The sequence below is a fragment of the Stenella coeruleoalba genome, assembly GCF_951394435.1.
Source record: "Stenella coeruleoalba genome assembly, chromosome: 1".
Taxonomy (NCBI): Eukaryota; Metazoa; Chordata; class Mammalia; order Artiodactyla; family Delphinidae; genus Stenella; species Stenella coeruleoalba.
In genome coordinates, this window is record NC_137169.1 from 25671219 (window position 1) to 25693583 (window position 22365).

The window sequence follows — 22365 nt, forward strand, 5'->3', positions numbered from 1 at the left end:
TGGGAAACAGGTATCAGAAGTCCTGCCATTAGGGATTTGCTCTTGGATTCTGGTCTTGGGGTGCCTGGGAAGGGTGACCTGTCACCTCTGATGAGCTGCACTGAAGGAGCATGGATGGTGGGGCTTTGGAGTCAGACCTACTGAAATTTGAATTCCAACTTTGCCATTTTATCTACCCATCCTAGCCTCGGGTTCCTCACTGTAAAGTGTGAGGCAACGATACATTATAGTGGCAGAGGGAACGTTTGTAAAATGTCCAGCCCAGTGCTGCTGTCGTGGTCAGTAAAGTGAGGGGGTGAGGATGTGCCCTGGGCTCTCAGTGGTCAGAACCAAGCTAGGGGGTCCCTTGCTGAGTATCCCTTCTTTTCTCTCCACAGACCCACAGAAAGAGCTGGTCTGACCACCAGGCACCTTGCTGGCACTGCTGACCCATCCCAGGAATACAATCTCAGGGACCTGAGCGGCTCCAAGGATGAGAGGATACGGCAGACACTTAACCTAATAGGGAGGACGCCTGCAGCCTTAACCTCCACGGCCTTCAATATTTACACAAGCCTGGTGTGGCTCCTGTCCTCCAAGTCATCCGGCTCTCATGCCTTTTCCTGAATGGATTCACCTCTGGCAGCTGCCGCTTCAGTCGTGGCCTTAGCCTCATCTTGAAGGAGGTAGCTGGTGGGAGTGGGTGTCTGTGCCCCCTGCTGGCCTCAAGGCCACAGAATTGGGAACAGAACACCTCACTTGAGGTTTTTTTTTTTTTCCTTTTTTTTTAAATGTCCAAATCATGCACATGCTGTAGTCCAGAATCAAAGCACTTTTGAAAAGTGGCTGCATGTCCATCCTCCAGGGCCCACGAAGCCACATTCCAGGGGCCTGTTTACATGGCAGCAGCATCAGTCCCCAGTAGCCAGCCCATGGCTGGGACTAATCTGTCCCCCTCCTCCGATCCAGTTTGCAACTTTTCTTAGTTCTTGGAGGTAGGCAAGTCGTTGTATTCCCACAGGCTTCTCCAGGCTGGAGGCAGGAGTGGGGCTGTGGAATTCCAAAGCACAAAAGGTGCAGTGGGGGTTAGCCCTCCTGTGCCTCAACTTACCACCAACCAGCCTCCTACCTTCTGGTTCTGCCAGGTGCTCCATGCAGGGGACAGGAAGTGGGAGACTGCCAGGGCCCAAATGGGTGGGGGAGAAAGAACCAGAGGGGAGGTCCACAGGCGCTCTCTGTCCTGAGAGAGTGGGAGAACAGAGTAGAGAGTCACGTCATGGGGCACTTGGCCCTGTTTTACTTGATCAGGTTGGGGTGGGTGGGCACGACTCTTCAGAGGCCGGAGCCGCAGGCCATGGCAAAGCTGGGTTCCTGTCAGCTCGACAGGAAGTACTGAGGACATGGATGGAGGGGTGGGTCTGGCAGGGAAGAGCCTACTTGGGCAGTGGGCCCAGACCCGGCCCTATGGATTATATCCTCTGACCTTTACTCTGCTCTGAGCATGTCCTTTCTGCAGCTGCCTTTCAGCACAGGTGGTTCCACTGGGGAGAGCTGACGCTGAGTGACAGGATGGGAAGCCAAAGAGGTGCATTCTATGACAGACTCTTCCCTAGTCAATGAGGGGGAACTCAGCGCTCCTAGCGGCGGGCTGGGTGGTTCCCCCCTAGACATCAGCCTCTGCTACTGATCTCTCCTCCAGGAATTTTGCTGACCTTCCCACTTTCAACCTGTGCCACCTATCTCGGTAAGCTGGTTTCCTCACTGGCCCCGGTGGCTCCACGGGGGTGGCCCTAGTGCCTCCTTCCACTGCAGCATGGCTGTCACCAGGTCACCCCTTCTGTCTTGATCCTCTTTCCTCAACGGTGACTCAGGCTTGAGCCGGGCAAGGGACCTTGCTTTTAGCTGCTTCTCCTCCACCCAGGAGAGAGGTTGACCCCCTCCCAGAAAAAGAGCTGGGAACACAGGGGATGTGGTCTGAGATCCCAGGTTCCTATGGCCCTCTCTCACTATTCTCTTCTCTCTGTAGCTATAAACCAATGTTCTTCCCTGCCCTTTGGGTAATGGAGAGCTGCTGCTGGGTATGTGTTGTGCCTGCCCAGTGAGTTGGGGAAAGAGGACAGTCAGTAAGCCCTCCTCTGCTCAGAGCTCCTGATTCAACCCCCCGGGAACTGGGAACCAGAAACCAGGACCAGGCCAAAGCTTCCATGACACCAGGCCCTGGCAGCAGCCTCGGAGCTGCTGGAGGTAGGAGGGAGCCCACCTTCTGTGTTTCTTTCCCTCCCCTTCCTATGTTACTGGAGCCCCTTGTCTTCAGTTAAGACTCCTCTGAGCTTGTTTTCCCACTGGGTGGAACAGAGTAGAAAGGAGAAGGGAGGACCTCCAAGAGGCAAATCCTTTTGTCCTCTTGGGTAAATGAGCTTGCCCTAGTGCACATGGAGACCAAAAGCCTCTGATTTTTAATTTCCATAAAAATGTTAGAGAAGTGTGAGTGTGTGTGTGTGTGTGTGTATACACATATATATATATGTATATACACACACATATATATATATATTTCTTTAAGTTTCTGAGTCTTTGATATGTCTATATAAACAATCTATTCCCTCTGCTCTGAAGCTGGAGTGATACACATGGAAAAAGCTCTGTGTGGGTTTCATTCGAAGATGTTAATTAATTAAATGATTAAAACTTGGCTGTGGCTGCTGCTTCTTAATGGGGTGGGTCAAGGTCGTGGTCTGGGCCCACATTTAGAAGGGACAATGTTCTGGACCCTAAAATGAGCCTCTTCTTTTTAACACTGCTAAAGGGGAAGTCAAGGTGTCTGCCATCCAGCCTAGTCCACCCCCGCTCCCATTACAGGGTCAAAAGTCCAAGATACAAACAGCCCGAGGCTGGGTGAGGGGCCCAGAAGCTGCTACACACTGTGTTCTCCTTTCCTGAGATGGTGCAGCTCACAGACAGGTCCTGTCCAGACACCCTTGTTCAGACATTTTATTTGAATTTATGACACTGATGCTTAGTGGTCCTGATTGAGATGCCTTATGGAGAAGCACCGCACCCTCCCTGAAGAAAGAACCAGGCTGTGCCATCTAATAACACGCAGCTGGTTTAGGGAGTGTCCCCCCAGCAGGATCAAAGGGCAATCCAGGAGTCCTGGGGCAGGCTCTGCCCCCAGCGACAAGCCTCAGGGTTGGCAAGCATTCGGGAAAGGTGCCAACCACTTGGTAGACCACTAGGTTCTCTGTTTTCCCTTCCCTTCCCTTTTCAAACCCACAGTTTCCTGTTGGGGAGAGGCTGTAATTAGCCCAGTTCAGGCACCAGATCCCAGCCAGAGGCATAGCTGCTGGGATAACGCTAAGAAAACTGGAAACCAATATTTTTCCAGTTACAAGGATTATGCCATAAACTTTTTCTGAGTTAACATCATATTGAAACCAGATTTGTCAGGTCAGCTGCCAAGGGAAGAAGGTAGGGCTGCACTCCCTGCATTGCCCCGTGCTCATCACTACCCGGGAGGTCAGCCTTTCCCTGCAGCCAGACAGGATGATCCTGGATCCTGGGGAGGCTGAGCTGCACCTCACCGAGTCTTGCACCTCACAGAGTCCCAAACTTCCTGCTTCAGTGTCCTGGGAGATGGGTAAGCAGATGATGGATGGAGCAAATTAAGGAGACAGCAGATGACTCAGGATGATGAGAGAAGGAAGGAAGACGCCAGGTTGGCTAGCTGATGTTCCCCCCTTTCAGTGATTTACAGGAGATGTACCCTAGCTTGGTCATGAAGTTGGTTTGCTTCCACTGTGCGATGCACTCCTCAGAAATTTTGAAGTCAGCCTGGACAAGAAAAACAACAACAAAAGTGATTATAGTGATGGTGGCAAGACTACAAGAAAACAAAGACTCTTATACTACTAGTAGTGTAAATTGACTTAACTTCTCTAAGAGGGCAGTTTGCGAAAAGCTTTCATTTCAAGGTATTTCTATCTTTTGCCTAAGGTAAGTCCATTTTAGGGATTTAGTTGTAGAAAATAATCATGAATAAATACAAAGAACTAGGTACCAGGACATCCATCGTAGTATTCTAAGAGTGAAAAACTGAGAACCACCTCAATGTCTAATAAGGTTTGGGGTTAATTATGATCATTATGATATAATACTGTATATATGTATGTATATGTGTGTGCGTGTGTGTGTGTGTATGGTTCTCCCCCGCCCCTCAGTATTTAAGAAGATGGGGAAATCTTTGAGGCCTAAAGTTAAATTAAAAAAAAAAAAAAAGAAGAAGAGGGACTTCCCTGGTGGTCCGGTGGTAAAGAATCTGCATTCCAGTGCAGGGGATGCAGGTTCGATCTCTGGTCAGGGAACTAAGATCCCACATGCTGCGGGGCAACTAAGCCTGCGCGCCACAACTACTGAGCTCACGTGCCTCAACTAGAGCCCGCGTACCGCAAACCATAGAGCCCACGTGCTCTGGAGCCCGTGCCACAACTAGAGAAGAGAAAACCCGCAGGCCACAACTAGAGAGAAGCCCGCACTGCAGCAAAGAGCAACAAGCAGATCCCACATGCCGCAAGGAAGACCCGACACAGCCAAATAAATAAATATTTTTTTAAAAAAGAAAAATAAACATGGTATGACTCAAACTATAAATATATTATCACTATGCATAGAGAAATTCCAGAAGGAAATAATCACTAATGACATTTTTCAGCATCTCTAGGTAGCAGGACTATGGATGTTTTATTTTCATTTTCCCCTACATTTTAGCCACTTCTACAATGAAAATTTATTTTATAGCTAGAAAAAAAAGTGGATTCAAAAAACTGGCCTGGAAAACTAGGAAAGGAGGGAGGGGACAAAGCCATTTGCCACTTGCAGGAGGATGGAGAGGTAGAAACCAGTCTAAACACCCTCCAGAAATACTGTCTAGTTGAGGAAACAAGGAACTAACTAGGAAAAGTCACACGTGTAGTGTTAGTTCCATGAGGAGAGTGAATCTCTGCTGCTTTACTCAATGATGTAGCCCAAGCACCTAGAACAGTGCCGGACACATACATTAGGGTGCTGAATGAATGAATGAATTCGGGGCAGGCCATGTGAGTCAATGCCCCTGAAGCAAAGAGAATGAGTGCTCTCAGATCAAGGTGGGCAGGAGGGATCCCGGGAGGGCTCTGATCCTGGCTCCATCATTTCTGGTGACCCTGTGTGGCCTTGGCAGGTATCCTGCCAGATAAATTGGGGATCATCTATCACAGACGGAAGGTCAAATGAGGAAATGTCTCAAGTCCCTGACACAGTGCCTCAAACAGTCTGTCAGTGCTCAGTACCTGCGAAGGCCCACAGGCTCCTCAGGCACCTCATTTGACAGGTCTGGAATGAAGAAGGAAGAGGGGCTTAGACGCAGGAAGGCCCAGCTGGGAAAAGGGCAGGTGTGGACTCAGTAACAGAGCAATCTGGAGACAGTCCAGGCAGCCCTGGTATGAGGGAAAAAGTGCAGATTGTTACCTGCAATTTCTCAAAGACTTTCTTCTTGGGCTTAAGCTCTTCATCTGGTTGGCCTTTCTCATAGCCCTTCACAAACACTCGCTCACCAGGAGCAGAGCCGGCAGGAGGGTCCAGAGGCTCAACCTTGCGGCTTGCCCCTTCTCTGGGAAGACACACAGGACAAGATAAGAGTGAGGCTATGGACTGTCTCCAGCTGCCATGGAGGCCAAAGCACTGGGGCCTTTTCCTAGGGGCCTAATGGGATTTAGGGAACCCTCAATGCCAGGGCTGTACTACGTCTCTGGATATCACCCGCATTGGGTTAACCAGGGCTGAACTGAAATTCTGTCAGGAGAGACTCCAAAATCTGGGCTTTTAGGGGAGGGAGTATATGACATAACAGCCAGCGAACTGGGTCTGAATCCTGGTTTCACCTCTTACTAGTAGAGAGACCTGAGCATGCACACAGCTTAGAATCTTCAATTCCTGTTTTAATAAAGTTAACTTTAGGTAAAGTGCTTCATCCACGGCTCTTGTACAATAAATAATCCCTCCATGCATCATCTTTTGGGTAGTGTTCTCAGGGCCTCCACCTGGCATGTGGAAGGGCAGCATGTGGGCTAATCCCCCCTCTTCCGGGCCTCCCCAGGCCCTGTGCTCCCCACCCCCCAAGTCCGCACTCACATAGAAGCACACAGAAGCATGCCTTTGGACTCGATTCCTCTCATCTTCTGGGGTTTCAGATTGCACAGCACCACCACCAGCCTGTCCTGCAGTTCCTCCCTGGGCGCAAACTGCACCAGGCCACTCACCACAGTCCGTGGTTCAGCTTCCCCCACATCAATCTTCTCCACATACAGGCTGTCTGCATCCGGGTGCTGCCAGCAAGAGATGTCAGGCTCAGAGAACATCATAATGGAATAGATCATGGGGCCTGGTGAACCCTCTGACTCCAGAAACGGGCATCCACTCCTTACTGAGGCCCTGGAGGAACCCTCTTAGCGCTAACTCTCCAGGTCCCAGGCAGCAGACATGAGAAGGGGCCCCAAAGAGGCAGATTTGAGTAACATGAGCCTAATTACTTGTGTTAGAAGTGGAAGGAACCTCTAACAGAGATTAAAATGGCCTGAACTGCCTGGGTGGCCACCATTATGGCCATGTGTGCACCAGATCAATCCCAGTCCTGAGGGGACTGGAAGACAAGAGGCAGCTGCTGGCTTCACCATCCGAAACAAGAGCATCAGCTATTTCAAGGTAGTTTTGGTGGTTAGTCTAATACGGTGAAAAGCAAATCAATACTGGGAGAAAAAAATACCCAGACCACTGGTCCCAGGCCACTGGTTGCATAGCCATCTGCCTCTGGAAAAAGGAAGTCCTCCCTTCACCATTTCCTGGGGTGGGGAGAGGGAAGGACAAAGCAGCTGATCCAAGATAAGGCCTGTGGCTAGTCCAGACAAGCTGGGAGAGACCAGGTGAGTCAATCAGACTGGATTTGGTAGATAAACAAGCTCCTTCTGACTAACATCCCTCCGTATTCTGAGTTCCTGGCTGTGTTTGTTTGAATAAGGTCCAGAGATAGCAAAGGGAAAAAGCCTGATGCCTGGAATTAGATGCCTGGGTTCTGACTCGCAATATGACCTCAGGGATGTTACTTCCCATCCCAGGCCAGGTTTCCTCCAGATGGAAGCAGACAAACCTGACCCCTGTCTGCCTCTCCGGGACGTGGTGGAAAATGAGTACCTTGTCCACACTTATGACTCTCCCCACACGGATATCCAGGCGGGATGGGATGACCTCCTCTGGTTCTGAATTCTTGGCTGGGCCTTTGGCAACTGGCTCTGGAGATGAGAAGAACCCAAGGCTCAGAACTCTCCTCCTTCCCATGACAGGTCAGCTGCTGATCCCCCCAAATGACAATAGCAGGACTTAGTGCAGAATCCCCAGAATCTACCCACTGAATTATACCTTCTTTAAAACAGAGCCAGCAGCCTTTGAGAAGTGACATGCCAGATTTCATCTCTCTCTCCTTCAGGTATTGGGCTGGAGGGGAGGGGAGGGGCCCAGTGTAGCTTTGCCACCATTCGGGCATTTCACATATATTCAGCCATTCCTCCTTTTCTGGCAGGGCCACACAAGACTCTCAATGTTATCTCAGCATCGTTGATGCGTGGCTGGCCAACTAAGAACCAGTCAGGAGCACGTGGAAGGGAACTGGGCAAATCTAGAGATGAGCTTCCCTGAGATGCTGCGCAGACCCTGCCCAAGCAGCTGTTACCCTCATGGTCTAACCCAATTGGTCTCCTTAACTGAAGCAGCGGATTTTGTGAAAGGATCAAAGTACATGTCTCAAACCAGCACTCACAGCAGTGTTGGTAGAGCAGGATGTAATCACTTCATAGTACCCACCAAACCCAATTCAAGATGACTGGAGTTCCATTCCACCAGTCACGGGGCATGACATTCCTGCACTTCAGACCATGCCCCCACCACCGGCTTCTTGGGCCTGAATTGAAGACAGACCCTTTTCTGAGGCCCACTGACAGGCTCTCTACCTGATGATGTCACACCCAACCCCCCCAAGCCCGACCCCTCCCCAGCTGGCCTTACTCTGCTTCGAGGGATCTGGGTAGGCAGCGCTGGACAGTTTCTTTAGTGCAGGAGTATTAAACTTTTCCCGGATGGGATCCAGCAACTTGTTGAGGGCGACTTCAACAGAATTCTTTAGGTCTCCAGGGTGCACAACCTGCAAGTGTTCAAGGCCAGGTGAGAAGGGGCACTGGAACAGGTGAACTGGGCACAGGACACCTGAATCTACTAAGAATAATGTGCATATAGGATGCAGGGTGTTTTCTGAGCAGAGTCTTATTTGAACCTCAGAACAAGCTTGTGAAGCTGGTAGAGCAGAGAAGGGGAAATAGGTTCAAAAGGTTATCTAATACGTCCAAGACCCAGGTCTTTTGACACTGAATTCCACACTAACGTGGGGGTTTTTAGAGGCTGAATGTTTTTAATTGACTTCTTCTAGTCCCTCCATTTATGCTCAGCGTAGTGGCGTAAAGCACATGTTATTTACAGGTAGGGAAACATTCACATAGGGAAGCTAGGAGCTAGAGACAGCCTGAGAGGGGAGCTGAGTGAGCAAGAAGGAAGAACAGGGCTTTGGAGTTAGAGCCTGGGGTGAGTCCCAGCTAGCTGGCTGACCCCCAACCAGGCACTTAACCCCTCTGAGCTTTGGATTCCTCACTTAAAAAATGAAAATAACAATACCTTTACCTGCTAGAGTCAGAATAAGGATTAAATCACTTAACATGGGTAAAAATGGTGAGTAGTGCTAGTACATGGTGGGAGCTCAGTAATTCCATTTTTTCTTCTCATGTCCTGTGACTACCACTTTTACATCCAAATCTGGCCCCAAAGGATCTTCTAAGATATTCTGAGGGGATGTCCCCTAGGTATGAATACATGTAATAAAACAATGCCTATGTTTTTGTTTCTGAGGTTATTCCTTCGTTTCCTCGGGAATGTTTCATTTTTTTAAAAAAATAAATTTATTTATTTTAGGCTGCATTGGGTCTTCGTTGCTGCACATGGGCTTTCTCTAGTTGCGGCGAGCGGGGGCTACTCTTCGTTGCAATAGGCATGCTTCTCATTGCGGTGGCTTCTCTTGTTGTGGAGTGTGGGCTCTAGGTGTGAGGGCTTCAATATTTGTGGCACGTGGGGTCAGTAGTTGTGGCGCACGGGCTTAGTTGCTCCGCGGCGTGTGGGATCTTCCCGGACCAGGGCTTGAACCCGTGTCCCCTGCACTGGCAGGAGGATTCTTAACCACTGTGCCATCCAGAAAAGTCCTGAATGTTTCTTTTTTTTTTTTTGCGGTACACGGGCCTCTCACTGTTGTGGCGTCTCCCGTTGTGGAGCACAGGCTCCAGATGCGCAGGCTCAGTGTCCATGGCTCATGGGCCCAGCCGCTCCATGGCATGTGGGATCTTCCCAGACCGGGGCATGAACCCGTGTCCCCTGCATCGGCAGGCGGATTCCCAACCACTGCGCCACCAGGGAAGCCCCCGAATGTTTCATTTTTAATAGAAAAGCTTTAGACCTGCACTGTCCAATATGGTAGCCACAAGCCTCATGTGCATATTTAAATGTAAGTTAAAATTCAGTTCCTCAGTTTACTGGTCACATTGTGAGGTTCAACAGACACATGTGGCCAGTGGCGACTGTGTTAGTACAGACAGAACATGTCCACCATCACAGAAAGTGCCGCTGGTTACGCTGTCAAACTCTTTCTTCAGAAGCGTTTCTTCTATTCCGTCTCATCAGTCCCACAAAGGACTGTTCACAGGGTTGAGGAATGGGGTGTGCGTTCTGTGGCTGCCTCAGATGGCAGACAGAAGGGTTTCAGAGCAATTAGCTGCCAAATGTCCAAAAAATGGGCCTTAAGGGCCCTCAGACCTCAGAGGTCATTGAGTCTCTTCTTCCACTTGATGCTCAAACCCTCATACAACCTTGCCTCCAGTGGTCCTCTGGCCTCTGCCTGAACACCTCAGTGATGGGGAATGCAAGGTCAGGCCAGGCAGCCCTACCCACCACCACATCATTGAGGCCACTAGAAAGTTCTTCAAGCCTAAACAAGCCTCCCTGTGGTTCCCCACCCGCAGCCCTAGTTCAACCGTCTGGTGCCACTAGAAGGAACCTCACCCCTCTCCCAGGAAAGCCCTTCCTGTGTTCAAGGATGGGTGAACACATACTTGCTTCCCAGTTCAACACGCCCAGTTCTTTCAGCTGTGCTTTGTGACACAGTTTGCAGTCTGTTCCCTATCATGGCATCCTTCCTCTCCCCACCAACACACCCCAGATTGTCAAATAAACCTCACACAATTGAAGTCCAGGGCTGAATGCACAACCCCAAAGGTACTCAGAACAATGTAGAACTGAATGGACGATCAACTCCCTGGTTCCAGACTCTACATTTCTGATGGCTGAGGCCAAGACCTCATGAACATTTCTGACAGCCCCGTCACATTGCTGATTCAGCCCAAATTCAGTCAGTCAAGACCCCTCCTTTCATTCCCCATACACACTGTTATCACTCCTTCCCTTCATGATCTGGCCCTGCCTCCCTCTCCCGCAGTGCCCCCCCATCACCTTGTAGACTCTAGTCAGACGAAAGCACTTGTGATTCCTTAGACACCATGCTGTTTTCATCTTACCACATCTGTGCACAATGCATTCCCTCACAGGCTTCCTCATGAACTCCTAATCCTCAAGTGAAACCGTGTTTGGATGTTGTCCCCTCCATAAAGCTTTCCCAGACAGCCAGGTAATCACTTCCTCCTGTTCTATTTCTGGACCATGTATACTTGGTACAGTAACCAGTAAATGATTATTTATTTACACGTCTGCCTCTCCTAGGGACTATGAGCTTCATGCGGATTTAATCCTCTTCGTAATGCCAGCCCCTAGCATGGTGCCAAACACATGCAAACCTAGTGAGTCTTTTGTTAAATTGTTTGTCGAAATGAGTAGTATTCTCTATTCTGTTCTTTAATAGTTGTGTCTCTTTTCTGAACCTTGATTTTGTACCTGTCCCTGAAATGCTTCATCTTGTTGAGTCTGTCGGCCCTTCATTCCAGGTTAAGTCCTTTGGAGTGCGATTAGGACACCAATATATTAGTTTTGTGCCATTTGCTAATCTAATCCATGAACCACGTGAATCTAAGCCATTGATACAAAATATATGGACCCAACAGCATGATGACAGAGCCCTGTGGCACGTAACAAGAAACCTGGCGAGGCCACGTGGAGAGATTTGTCAGAATGAGTTCAGTGGAGATTACGCCTCCTCTGGTATTACCTCATCAGCAAAGTCCTTTTCCAGGTCCAAGTAAGCTGTGTAGGTTTTGTTTCCACCCCATTTTTCATCTCGAAGGATCACGAACTCTGTAAGAAAAAGGATCCATGCCAACAAACTCACTGATAATGGCAAGTCAGCATTCCTGGCCCAAATGTATGGGTATCTGTAGTTTCTGCCATGTATCTTGAACTTCATCATATGGCATTTTATTGTTTTTAAATTGGATGAGTGGCGACGTCGTATACCCAGCTAGCATCCAAGCTCGGGGGAACGATCGTGTCTTACATCTCTTTTGTATTCCTCTAGTCCACTTGCCTGACCCCTTCATTTCTACCACCCTTGCTCACCCTGACACCCCACTTAGAACCTACCCTGTTAACAAACACACAGATAACTCAACGATATCCCCACTTCAATCACACATTAATATATGAGAAATCAGAGCAGAGATTCGGGGAAGCCAGCCCCTGGAGGAAGACTCTGTGACAAACCGCAAGTATGATCACAGCACTGGTTTTGCTTTTTCAGCCTGGCCTCCGAGAAGAAAACAGGCAGTATCTTACCAGACTTGAGGGGAAAGAGGACGTGCTTGATGAAGGACAGAACGCCGTTGTTGTCCACATTCCCCGGCTCACAGAAGGCCTTCTTCAATTTTTTCTTCACATCCTCTTTCCGATCCAGGAGATCTATCTTGGACTCCTAGAAGCCAGGGAGGAAAGGAGGACCTCTTGTGGTTGAAAATGAGAATATGCTCAACTAATCTGTATTTTAATTTTTTTGGACAAAGATTTAAACATTAAATGACTTTAACAAAAGCAGAATTAATCGGAGTGAAGGACCACTCACAATACTAAATAAAAATATTTTAATTTTTCTCTCTTCTTCCCAGGCCTTATTTGCAGCATATGGAATCGTTACAAATTTGTAGCTGGAGAATAAACCTCCTGTGTTTTTTCTCTTGAGACTGTATCATAAGTACTTTTGAGTAGCTACCTAGTCTTCGCTTGTAATTTTTATGCTGTATTATATTCCCAATTATTAGTGACAACATAATTTATTTGGCAATTTCTAAACTGTTGGATTATGTTCTCATTTTTACAAACTATATATAATGCTATGATGAACATCTCTGCAGAGGTCCTTTTGCCTTCTCTAGGATTATAGCTACCAAAAACTGCTAGGCCCCAAGCTGTTTTCTGACAGGCATATATCAAGTGACATTGCCATCAGCAGTGTGTCAGAATACTTGTTTCACAGCCATCACCAACACCAGGTATTAGGTATTATCTAGAGCCATTTGTCCTTTTTAGGGTAACAGGCTTTGTTTCTTATTTTGGAGTGAGTGAACTCAACGCCCGTTTGTGTCCAGTGTTTACCAAGCTCTGGTCAACATACGACTGTATGTGAATCACCTGGGGTGCTTAAAATAACACAAATTACCAGCTCCACCCAAACCTAATAAATCAAAATTTCTTGGGGTTGGCCCAGGCATTTGCATTTTAAAAAGCTCTGCACGTGATTCTGCGGCAGTCACATTTAGGAACTGCTGCTGGCACTGATTTCCAGGATGAAGATATGGTGAACGTTACTAAATAGGGTGAGTGATAGACTTTGTCAGAGAAACAACTGACACATAGGGCATTTTAATGAGAGAAAAAGGAACGAGTCTATTCCTTTAAAAATAACAATAATGGTTTCTATGCCTATATTTACTAATTCATGATCAGACAAATATCTAGAAATCAGACTTAAAGCACTAGATGAGTGTCCAAAAATGATTCCAATCAGAATCAACTAGTAAGCTTTGAAAGAAAATACAGATTCCTGAGTTGTTTCCCAGAACCACTTTATCAGAATCTCTAAGGACAGGGCCTTAATCAACTCTCTCTCTCTCTCTCTCTCTCTCTCTTTTTTAAAAGTCCCCTAGCTGATTCTGAAGATCAGCCACATTTGGGAACTCAGAACCCAACCTTTCACATCTTTGAGTTCCACTAATTCTTCTATTCTGTGCCTTAGTGATCAGAACAAAACTGCACTTTCCCCAAGCAGGAGTTTTAAATGTTAAAAGACATCATATTTATCAAAATCATTATATTAAACATCACCCTAAGAATCAAGATGCTAACTGGTGTCAACAAGGACATACTGTATAGCACTGGGAACTCTACCCAATATTCTGTAATGATCTATATGGGAAAAGAATGTGAAACAGAATGGATATATGTGTATGTATAACTGAATCACTTTGCTGTACACCGGAAACTAACACAACATTGTAAATCAACTATACTCTAATTTTTTATATAAAATTTTTATATAAAATAAAAATTAAATGAAAAATAAAAAGATGCTCAGGACTTTCCTGGTGGCGCAGTGGTTAAGACTCTGAGCTCCGGGCTTCTCTGGTGGCACAGTGGTTGAGAGTCCACCTGCCGATGCAGGGGACACGGGTTCGTGCCCTGGTCTGGGAGGATCCCACATGCCGCGGAGCGGCTGGGCCCGTGAGCCATGGCCGCTGAGCCTGCACGTCCGGAGCCTGTGCTCCGCAGCGGGAGAGGCCACGGCAGTGAGAGGCCTGCGTACCGCAAAAAAAAAAAAAAAAAAAAAAAAAAAGAGACTCTGAGCTCCCAATGCAGGGGGCCTGGGTTTGATCCCTGGTCAGGGAACTATATCCCACATGCATGCCGCAACTAAGAGTTTGCATGCCACAACTAAGGAGCCCGTGAGCCACAACTAAGGAACCTGCCGGCTGCAACTAAGACCCAGTGCAACCAAATAAATAAATAAATAAAATATTTTTTTAAAAATATGCTAATTGGTGAAATGCAACCACAGCCTTCTCATTAATAAGGCTGACTTTTATCACAGTTCTATGGGTGAAGAAACTACTTTTGCTTGTACATTTTTTTTTTAATTTATTTTTGGCTGCGTTGGGTCTTTGTTGCTGTGCAGGGGCTTTTTCTAGTTGTGGCGAGCGGGGGGCTACTCTTCGTTGCGGAGCATGGGCTTCTCATTGCAGTGGCTTCTCTTGTTGCGGAGCACAGGCTCTAGGAGTGTGGGCTTCAGCAGTTGGGGCTCACGGGCTTAGGTGCTCTGTGGCACGTAGGATCTTCCCGGACCAGGGCTTGAACCCGTGTCCCCTGCATTGGCAGGCGGACTCTTGACCACTGCACCACCAGGGAAGTCCTTTTGCTCGTACTTTTTATCAGCAGCGGTAAAATTTAAAATTATGATTGGATGTCATCAGGACTGCTCCCCAGGTCCTTCAATACTCAAGAACCACTGGAATTAATTGGATAACTTAAGATTTCTTATAGCTCAGATATTTGAGAATCTTAGTTAGCCAGGTTACTGTTCTTTCTAGTCCTCAATTTCTTCATCTCTTGAAGATTTCTCAACTCAAGTCAGAGCTGGCAACCTACCTCTTCAGAAGAGCTCATTTTGCTGCCAGTTAATCCTGGAACCATAGGGTTCATCAGGTGGACCCGTTTTGAGTAGCCAAGTGCAGGGAGGTACTAGGGGGTTAGAAAGAAACACACGAAAGCAGATATTAGTATGCATTCCTCCTCGGTGCCCTGATCTCATCTAACCTGGCCTGCCACATAACAGTTTGATATATTCGTGCCAATCTTTTTTTTCTACTGAATATATAACTTTTCAGTGGTGATCATAATATTAACAAGGGTTTTTTTTTCCTACTGTTTTTCTATTAGTATTACATTGTGAGGCTATTGGACTTACCCTACCGCCATAAACTACTCTAAAAGCTGGAAATATAGAAATATTCCATTTCTATAAGCTGCAAATAACCATTTGCAGACATTAGACAGCAACAAGTGTAGGGCTACAAATCTTGAGAGAAGGGAGTTAGGTGACCCTACATCCACCCTGGCTTTCTCCTTGAGGGCATTTTTTTCAAACTGAGTGCTGAGAAAAAAGAGACCAAGCAGAGAGCAGCAGTCTGACTAAGCAGAGGAGATAGAGATTGGAATTCAGGGCTACCAGGAGGCTAGGATTTGGGGAGGGTTCCAGAGAGAAGGGAGCCCCCTCCAAAAATCTAGGTCAAAGTTCTCCATTGCTTTCTTGATTGACTCATAGCTGTGCGTTCATTCGGAGAGACAGCAGGAAGCCCAGCAGAGAACAGGCTCTCGGAGGCTGGAGACCTGAACAAATTTTAGGGGCTCCACAGTGCTGGGGAGACAGAAGTTGAAGTTTAGGTCCAATCAAAGCAGAGAGGGCTTTGTGAAATACCCTAAGATTTCAGTTTGAGACCCCAGAAAGGCCACATACTAAGATAAGGTCCATATTATAGGAGTAAGAGCAAACTGAAATAGACCTATTCTAACAAAGCCTAAAACCCACCCTTGACAGAATCAAGGTGACAAGTCAGTAATTAAACAGAAAACATGCACTCTATAAATATAATTCAGAGCCTCTACAGCATATCTACGGTGTCTCTGATATACTGAAAAGTACTAGAAATGGGAAGCAGAAAAAAAATGACTGATAGCCAAGAGGAAACAGTCAATAAAAGCAGATGCAGAAATAATCCAGATACTGGAATAAGGAGATCAGGATGTCAAAATAACTACGATTGGTGTGTTAAAGGAAACAGTGGAAAAGATGGACAAAATGGATAAAAGATGGAGAACTATAAAAGAGAATTGGAATCTATAAAAAAGGATCAAATGGAAGTTCTAAAATGGCACAGTACAATACTGGATGGATTTAACAGAAGACAGGATTAATGAACATGAAGAAAAATCAATAGACAATAACCAAACTAAAGCACAGAGGGAAACAACAGAACAGGCTATGAGACATGTGGGACATGATCAAGAGGTCTAATGTGTGTAAAATTAGGGTCTCAAGAGGAGAGACAGAAGAGGACAGAAACAATAAAGGAAATAGTAGGGGACAATTTTCCAAATGTGATGAAAATATCAACCATTAGACTCAAGAAGCTCAGCAAAATCCAAGCAGGATAAATACAAAGAAAACTAAAGCTAAAAACACCATTGTCAAATTGCTAAAAATCAGAGGCAGAGAAAACATTAAAAGCAACCAGAGAAAAGATATACTATCTGCAAAGGAGAAACAATGATACTTACAGGTGACTTTTCAATGGAAACTATAAATGCCAGAGGCAACAGGACAACTCCTTAAAATGCTAAAAGAAAATAACTACAAACCTAGAATTTTTTACCCAATGAGAGCCAAGGGAAAAAAAAAAACAAAAAAGAAAGCAAAGGAAAGATGTTTTCAGACAAAAGAAAGCGGAAAGAACTCATTACCAAGAGACCTGCATTGCAAACATAAAACACAAAGGGGGTCTTTAGGCCAAAAGAAAATGATCCCAGAGGGAAGCACAGAGGCACAGAACCGCAGGAAGAAATCAAGAGTATCAGAAAGGGTAAGTGGAGGTAAATATACATGAAAATTGACTGTTTAAAAAACAATTATAGGGCCCCGGTCCGGGAAGATCCCACATGCTGCGGAGCGGCCATGGCTCATGGGCCCAGCCGTTCCACGGCATGTGGGACCCTCCCAGACCGGGGCACGAACCGGCGTCCCCTGCATTGACAGGCGGACTCTCAACCACTGCGCCACCAGGGAAGCCCTGGGATTTAAAATATATGTAAAAATGAAATATATGACAACAGCACAAAGGGCAGGAGGGCAATAAATGGGGTAAAACTGTTGTAGGTTCTTGCATTGTTGGGAAGTGGTAAAAATATCTAACAAACTGTAATAAATTATAAAGACAGATGTTGCAATCTCTAGGGCAGGGCTGAGCAAAACTTTTCTGTAAAAGGTCAGATAATAAATATTATAGGCTCTGTGGGCCACAAGTGGTCCCCACTGCATATTCGTTTTCATTTTTTTTTAATAGCCTTTAAAAAACATAAAAACCATTCTTAGAGCTTCTGAGTCATACAAAAACAGGCCATAGGCCATACCTTTGCTAGAATAATAAAAGGTTCAACCAAAAAGTTAATAGAGGAGATAAAATAGAATAAGCAATACTTGAATAATAATAAAAATACATGGACTGTAAACATTTCCCCATTTATTAAATATATCCAAAAAACATTTTGAAATATTATATGATATCCCACTGTTAGGGGACTTCCCTGGTGGCACAATGGTTAAGAATCCTCCTGCCAATGCAGGGGACACGGGTTTGAGCCCTGGTCCAGGAAGATCCCACGTGCCATGGAGCAACTAAGCCCATGCGCCACAACTACTGAGCTTGCACTCTAGAGCCCATGAGCCACAACTACTGAGCCCGTGAGCCACAACTACTGAAGCCCATGCACCTAGAGCCTGTGCTCCGCAACGAGAAGGCACTGCAATGAGAAGCCTGCGCACTGCAACGAAGAGTAGCCCCTGCTCGCCACTAGAGAAAGCCGGCGCATAGCAACGAAGACCCAACTCAGTCAAAAATAAATAAATGAATAAATTAATTTTTTAAAAATCCCACTGTGAGGATTTATCATAATGTATTTAACCAATCCCTTGCCATTGAATGTAAGTTTATTTCCTAGATTTTGATTTAATTTGATAAAATAACAAATACTTTTATACATAAGTCAAGCTGTACTTTAATTTTTTTGTAATTAAAAAAATTTTTTTAATTTTGGCTGTGCCACATGGCTTGCGGGATCTGTTTCCCCACCAGGGATTGAACCTGGGCCACAGCACTGAAAGTGCCGAATACTAACCACTAGACCACCAGGGAACTCCGAAGTTGCACTTTTAAAATTATATCTTGGGGCTTCCCTGGTGGCGCAGTGGTTGAGAGTCCACCTGCCGATGCAGGGGACAGGGGTTCGTGCCCCGGTCCGGGAAGATCCACATGCCGCGGAGCGGCTGGGCCCGTGAGCCATGGCCGCTGAGCCTGCACGTCCGGAGCCTGTGCTCCGCAACGCGAGAGGCCACAACAGTGAGAGGCCCACGTACCGCAAAAAAATAAATAAACAAAATAAAATTATATCTTGAGGACATTTTTGTATACTTATTTGGACAAAGGGTAGAAACATTTTAGAGTCATCAAATCACCCATCAGGAATCTACTTTTTTACTAGCAGTGTTTTCTCTACTCCCTTACCAATAAGAGGTTTTGAGAAGCTTTCAAAAATACCAACCACTTCTCAATAGCCCCTTTCAACTTACTCAAGTTCTTTCCCAGAAAAGAAGTATTATGGGTTTGTGCTAATTTCCTCCTTTAAACCCTGTTAAACCTCATCTCAGAGATGAGTCGTTTATTTAAGATCCAGAGCAATATGGACCAAATGGTCTGGGAAAGAACAGTAGTTCTGACTGGTGTTAGCTTTCCCTGGAAACTGAGCTACTAGGAAAGAAGCAAAAAAGAAGAAGAAGAAAAAAGAAGCAAATCCAGCAGCTTTGGGGGCAGCTTCCTGGTGGCGGCAGCAAGAGCACAGGCTTTTGAGTCAGACAGATCTGAATGCTAATTCCTGCTCAGTCACTAACTGTGTGATACCGGACACCTTTCTTACTCTCTCTATCCTCAGCTTTCTCATCTGCAAAACAAGGTGAATAATACCTACCATACCATATGATTGCTGGCACTGGCACATTCAAGAAACTTTAATGCACACCTCTGCGGGTCAAAAGAAAAAAAGATAGGAAAAAAAGGACTCTAACCTTCTCCGCAAAGGTGAAAATCTTTCTCTGGTCAACTCCTCCAAATTGGGCATCTACTTTCAAATACTCTTCATCCAAGGCCTGTGGAAAGAAACACATGAGCATAAACTCCTACTGTATTTCCTCTCTATGGGTCTAAGAAATCAGAAACTTTTGAAAACCACTAAAATTTTCCAAAGGTAGAACCAGGAAGCAAATAAGCAGCACTCAGCCTTCCTGTTGGCTTCAAGAGCTAGATACACATTTGCTGAGTGCCTGCAGTGAACAATATTCGATGTGGATGTCATGGGGTAAAAAAATAAGAAGAGTCTCTGCTCTCAGGAAGCTCACAATCCAGTGAGGAAGGGAGAGAAGACATATCATAGTCATGTCAAAAGTACCTGTGAATAAGGCAGCCTGTGATAAGTGTCAAATAACTGGCATAAAAAGGAAGTCCTGTGAGAGCTCAGAAAAATGTGGCAAGACTGAACTAGTATAAATAGTTACTATCACTTATTAGATGTCAGGCCTAGTGCCAGTCCTGTGGACGCAGAGATGAATCAGACCCAGATTCTGCCTTCAAGAAGCCAATTAACTAGCTGGGGAGAGAGACGTGTGAATACGTAATTTCTATACAGCATGTCAAGGGCTAACTTACATGTTCATTTAAGGAACATGTTAACACGAAGAAAGAAATTATTACCTCTGTTCAGACTGGTGGTGGTGAAGGCTTCCTAGAATCAGATTGTGGGCTAAGCTTGGTTTTGAATATATAGATGCTTTTCACCATGCAGAGGAAACAGAATGTGAGAGGGCACAGAGGTGTGAAGTGTTTAGGCAAATTATGAGTGATTCAGTCTGCAAAAGCACAAACTCCAAGGGATGTGGGAAGTGGTGAGTGATGAGGTTAGAAAAGTTGGTAAAGGGCTTCCCTGGTGGCGCAGTGGTTAATAATCCGCCTGCCAATGCAGGGGACGTGGGTTCGAGCCCTGGTCTGGGAAGATCCCACATGCCGCGGAGCAACTAAGCCCGTGCTCCTGCGCTCTAGAACCCACGAGCCAAAACTACTGAGCTCGAATGCCACAACTACTGAAGCCTGCGCGCCTAGAGCCTGTGCTCCACAACAAGAGAAGCCACCGCAATGAGAAGCCCGCGCACCGCAATGAAGAGTAGCCCCCGCTCACCGCAACTAGAGAAAGCCTGTGCAATGAAGACCCAACGCAGCCAAAAAATAAATAAATTAATTTTTTAAAAAAAGAAAAGTAAAGTTGGTAAGGACCCTGAATGTCACGTGAGGGTGCCTAGCAACATCCTGGCCAGTGAATGATTTTAAGGAGGGAAGAAACATGATTCACACATAGCAGAAAAATCACACCAGTAAGGCGGCAGAGTGTGGAGTGGTGGCCTGAGGACTAGAGATAAAGAAAACGGCCAGAAGGCTGCTGTGAGAGGCCAGGTGAGAAATAACAATGAACCAAGTCGGTGAGGACGTAGAGCAAGAATGAATTTAAGAGATTTTTAAGAAATAGAATTGATAGGGCTTCCCTGATGGCGCAGTGGTTGAGAAAAAAAAAAAAAAGAAATAGAATTGATAACATTTAGTGTCTGACTGGATTCAGGGGGAGAGGAAGAGAAGGTGAGCAAGCAGTTAGAATGTGAGAACAGCATTGTCCAACAGAACTTTTTGTGAGGATGAATACGTTCCATATCTGTGCTGTCCAACAGGTTAGCCTCTAGCCACACGAGCAAACTGCAAACTGAAATAACAGCCAGTGTGATTGGAGAACTAAAAATTTTAATTTTAATTACTTCAATAGCCACATATGACTATGACAAGAGGCTACCATAGTGGACACTGTAGATCTAGAGTGCCTGGCCAAGGGAAGACTTGATTTTCTTTTCTTTCTTTCAACTTCTTTTTTTTTTTTTTTTGCGGTATGCGGGCCTCTCACTGCTGTGGCCTCTCCCGTTGCGGAGCACAGGCTCCGGATGCGCAGGCTCAGCGGCCATGGCTCACGGGCCCAGCTGCTCCACGGCATGTGGGATCTTCCCGGACCGGGGCACGAACCCGTGTCCCCTGCATCGGCAGGCGGACTCTCAACCACTGCGCCACCAGGGAAGCCCTCTTTCTTTCAACTTTTAAAAAAAAAAAATTATTTTTTAAATTAAAGAAAATTTTTTATTAAAGTTTAGTTGATTTAAATGTGTGTTAGTTTCTGGTGTATAGCAAAGTGATTCAGTTTTTTATATATGTATATAAAATATATATATATTCTACATATGTATATATCTATGTACATATATTCTATTACAGATCCTTTTCCGTTATAATTTAATATAAGACATTGAATCTGGTTCTCTGTGCTATACAGTAGGACCTTGTTTATTTTATATACAGTAGTTTGTATGACTTGATTTTCTTATACCAAACATTAGAGAAATATACAAAGGAAAAGCTAAGTCTATCGACATTTTCATCCTACCTTCCTGAGCTAATAACCAGTATCAATAGCTTGGTTTGAATTTTTCCATGCTTTCTCCATGCTCACACAAATATGCACACACAGGAAATATGATGTGTTTGTTTTGCTTAATGGGAAATAAGATCATGCTTAAAATTTATTTTCACTTATCACTCTGAAATTAATGTTCTTCAATTAAGGGATCATGATTACCCGTAAAGAAGACATGTGAGATTAGCAGTGTTTTAAAGGACAGACAGGTAGGGGAAGAAGGCAAAGAGTGGTTCAGGGGCTTCCCTGGTGGCACAGTGGTTAAGAATCTGCCTGCCAGTGCAGGGGACACAGGTTCGAGCCCTGGTCCGGGAAGATCCCACATGCTGCAGAGAAAGTAAGCCCGCAAGTTGTGGCTCTAGAGCCCACGAGCCACAACTACTGAGCCCGCGTGCCACGACTACTGAAGCCTGCACGCCTAGACCCCATGCTCTGCAACAAGAGAAGCCACTGCAATGAGAAGTCCTCACACTGCAATGAAGAGTAGCCCCTGCTCGCCGCAACTAGAGGAAGCCCGCGTGCAGCAACGAAGACCCAATGCAGCCAAAAATAACTAAAGAAAATAAATAAATTAAAAAAAAGAGTGGTCCAGGAAGCCTGGGGGAGGGGCAGTGGGAGAAAGGAAGACAGGAAGGCAGGCCTACGGCAAGGTGAAGGAACAGCCAGTATGTGGGTCTGACTGGGGCTGAGAGAGAGGTTTGTGACCAGTAGTAGTTAGAGTAAAAAAGGTCATCAGGCAACTCCATCCCTCCCAGGTACCTGCAGGCCTGGGTACAGCAGGCCACTCAGCAGAGGGTGCTCCACCTGCTTCACCACCTCAGCTCCTGCTTTCTTGGCATCGTGCTGTGTGACCACGGACGAGAGGCGATACACATCTAGCGTGTACTCTCT

General features: G+C 46.1%; 2 protein-coding genes across 8 annotated transcripts in view; one reads left to right on the top strand and one right to left on the bottom strand.

The window, feature by feature from the left end:
• Positions 1-2640, top strand: part of NHSL3 (NHS like 3) — a 28834-nt gene extending 26194 nt beyond the window's left edge. For all 5 annotated transcript variants that reach the window (XM_079931140.1, XM_079931136.1, XM_079931137.1 and 2 more), the window contains exon 7: positions 378-2640. In XM_079931140.1, coding sequence (XP_079787266.1) covers positions 378-400 — 23 coding nt within the window. In that variant the 3' untranslated portion in view covers positions 401-2640. The remainder of the gene's footprint in view (positions 1-377) is intronic.
• A 320-nt stretch (positions 2641-2960) lies between these two features.
• Positions 2961-22365, bottom strand: part of YARS1 (tyrosyl-tRNA synthetase 1) — a 30690-nt gene continuing 11285 nt past the window's right edge. For 2 of the 3 annotated variants that reach the window (XM_079931325.1, XM_079931327.1), the window contains exons 4-13: positions 22234-22363; positions 18983-19063; positions 14737-14829; positions 11878-12013; positions 11315-11400; positions 8068-8203; positions 7201-7298; positions 6145-6338; positions 5482-5623; positions 2961-3810 (exon numbers count right to left, since the gene is read on the bottom strand). In XM_079931325.1, coding sequence (XP_079787451.1) covers positions 3700-3810; positions 5482-5623; positions 6145-6338; positions 7201-7298; positions 8068-8203; positions 11315-11400; positions 11878-12013; positions 14737-14829; positions 18983-19063; positions 22234-22363 — 1207 coding nt within the window. In that variant the 3' untranslated portion in view covers positions 2961-3699. The remainder of the gene's footprint in view (positions 3811-5481; positions 5624-6144; positions 6339-7200; positions 7299-8067; positions 8204-11314; positions 11401-11877; positions 12014-14736; positions 14830-18982; positions 19064-22233; positions 22364-22365) is intronic. The other variant, XM_079931326.1, reaches the window with a different exon arrangement.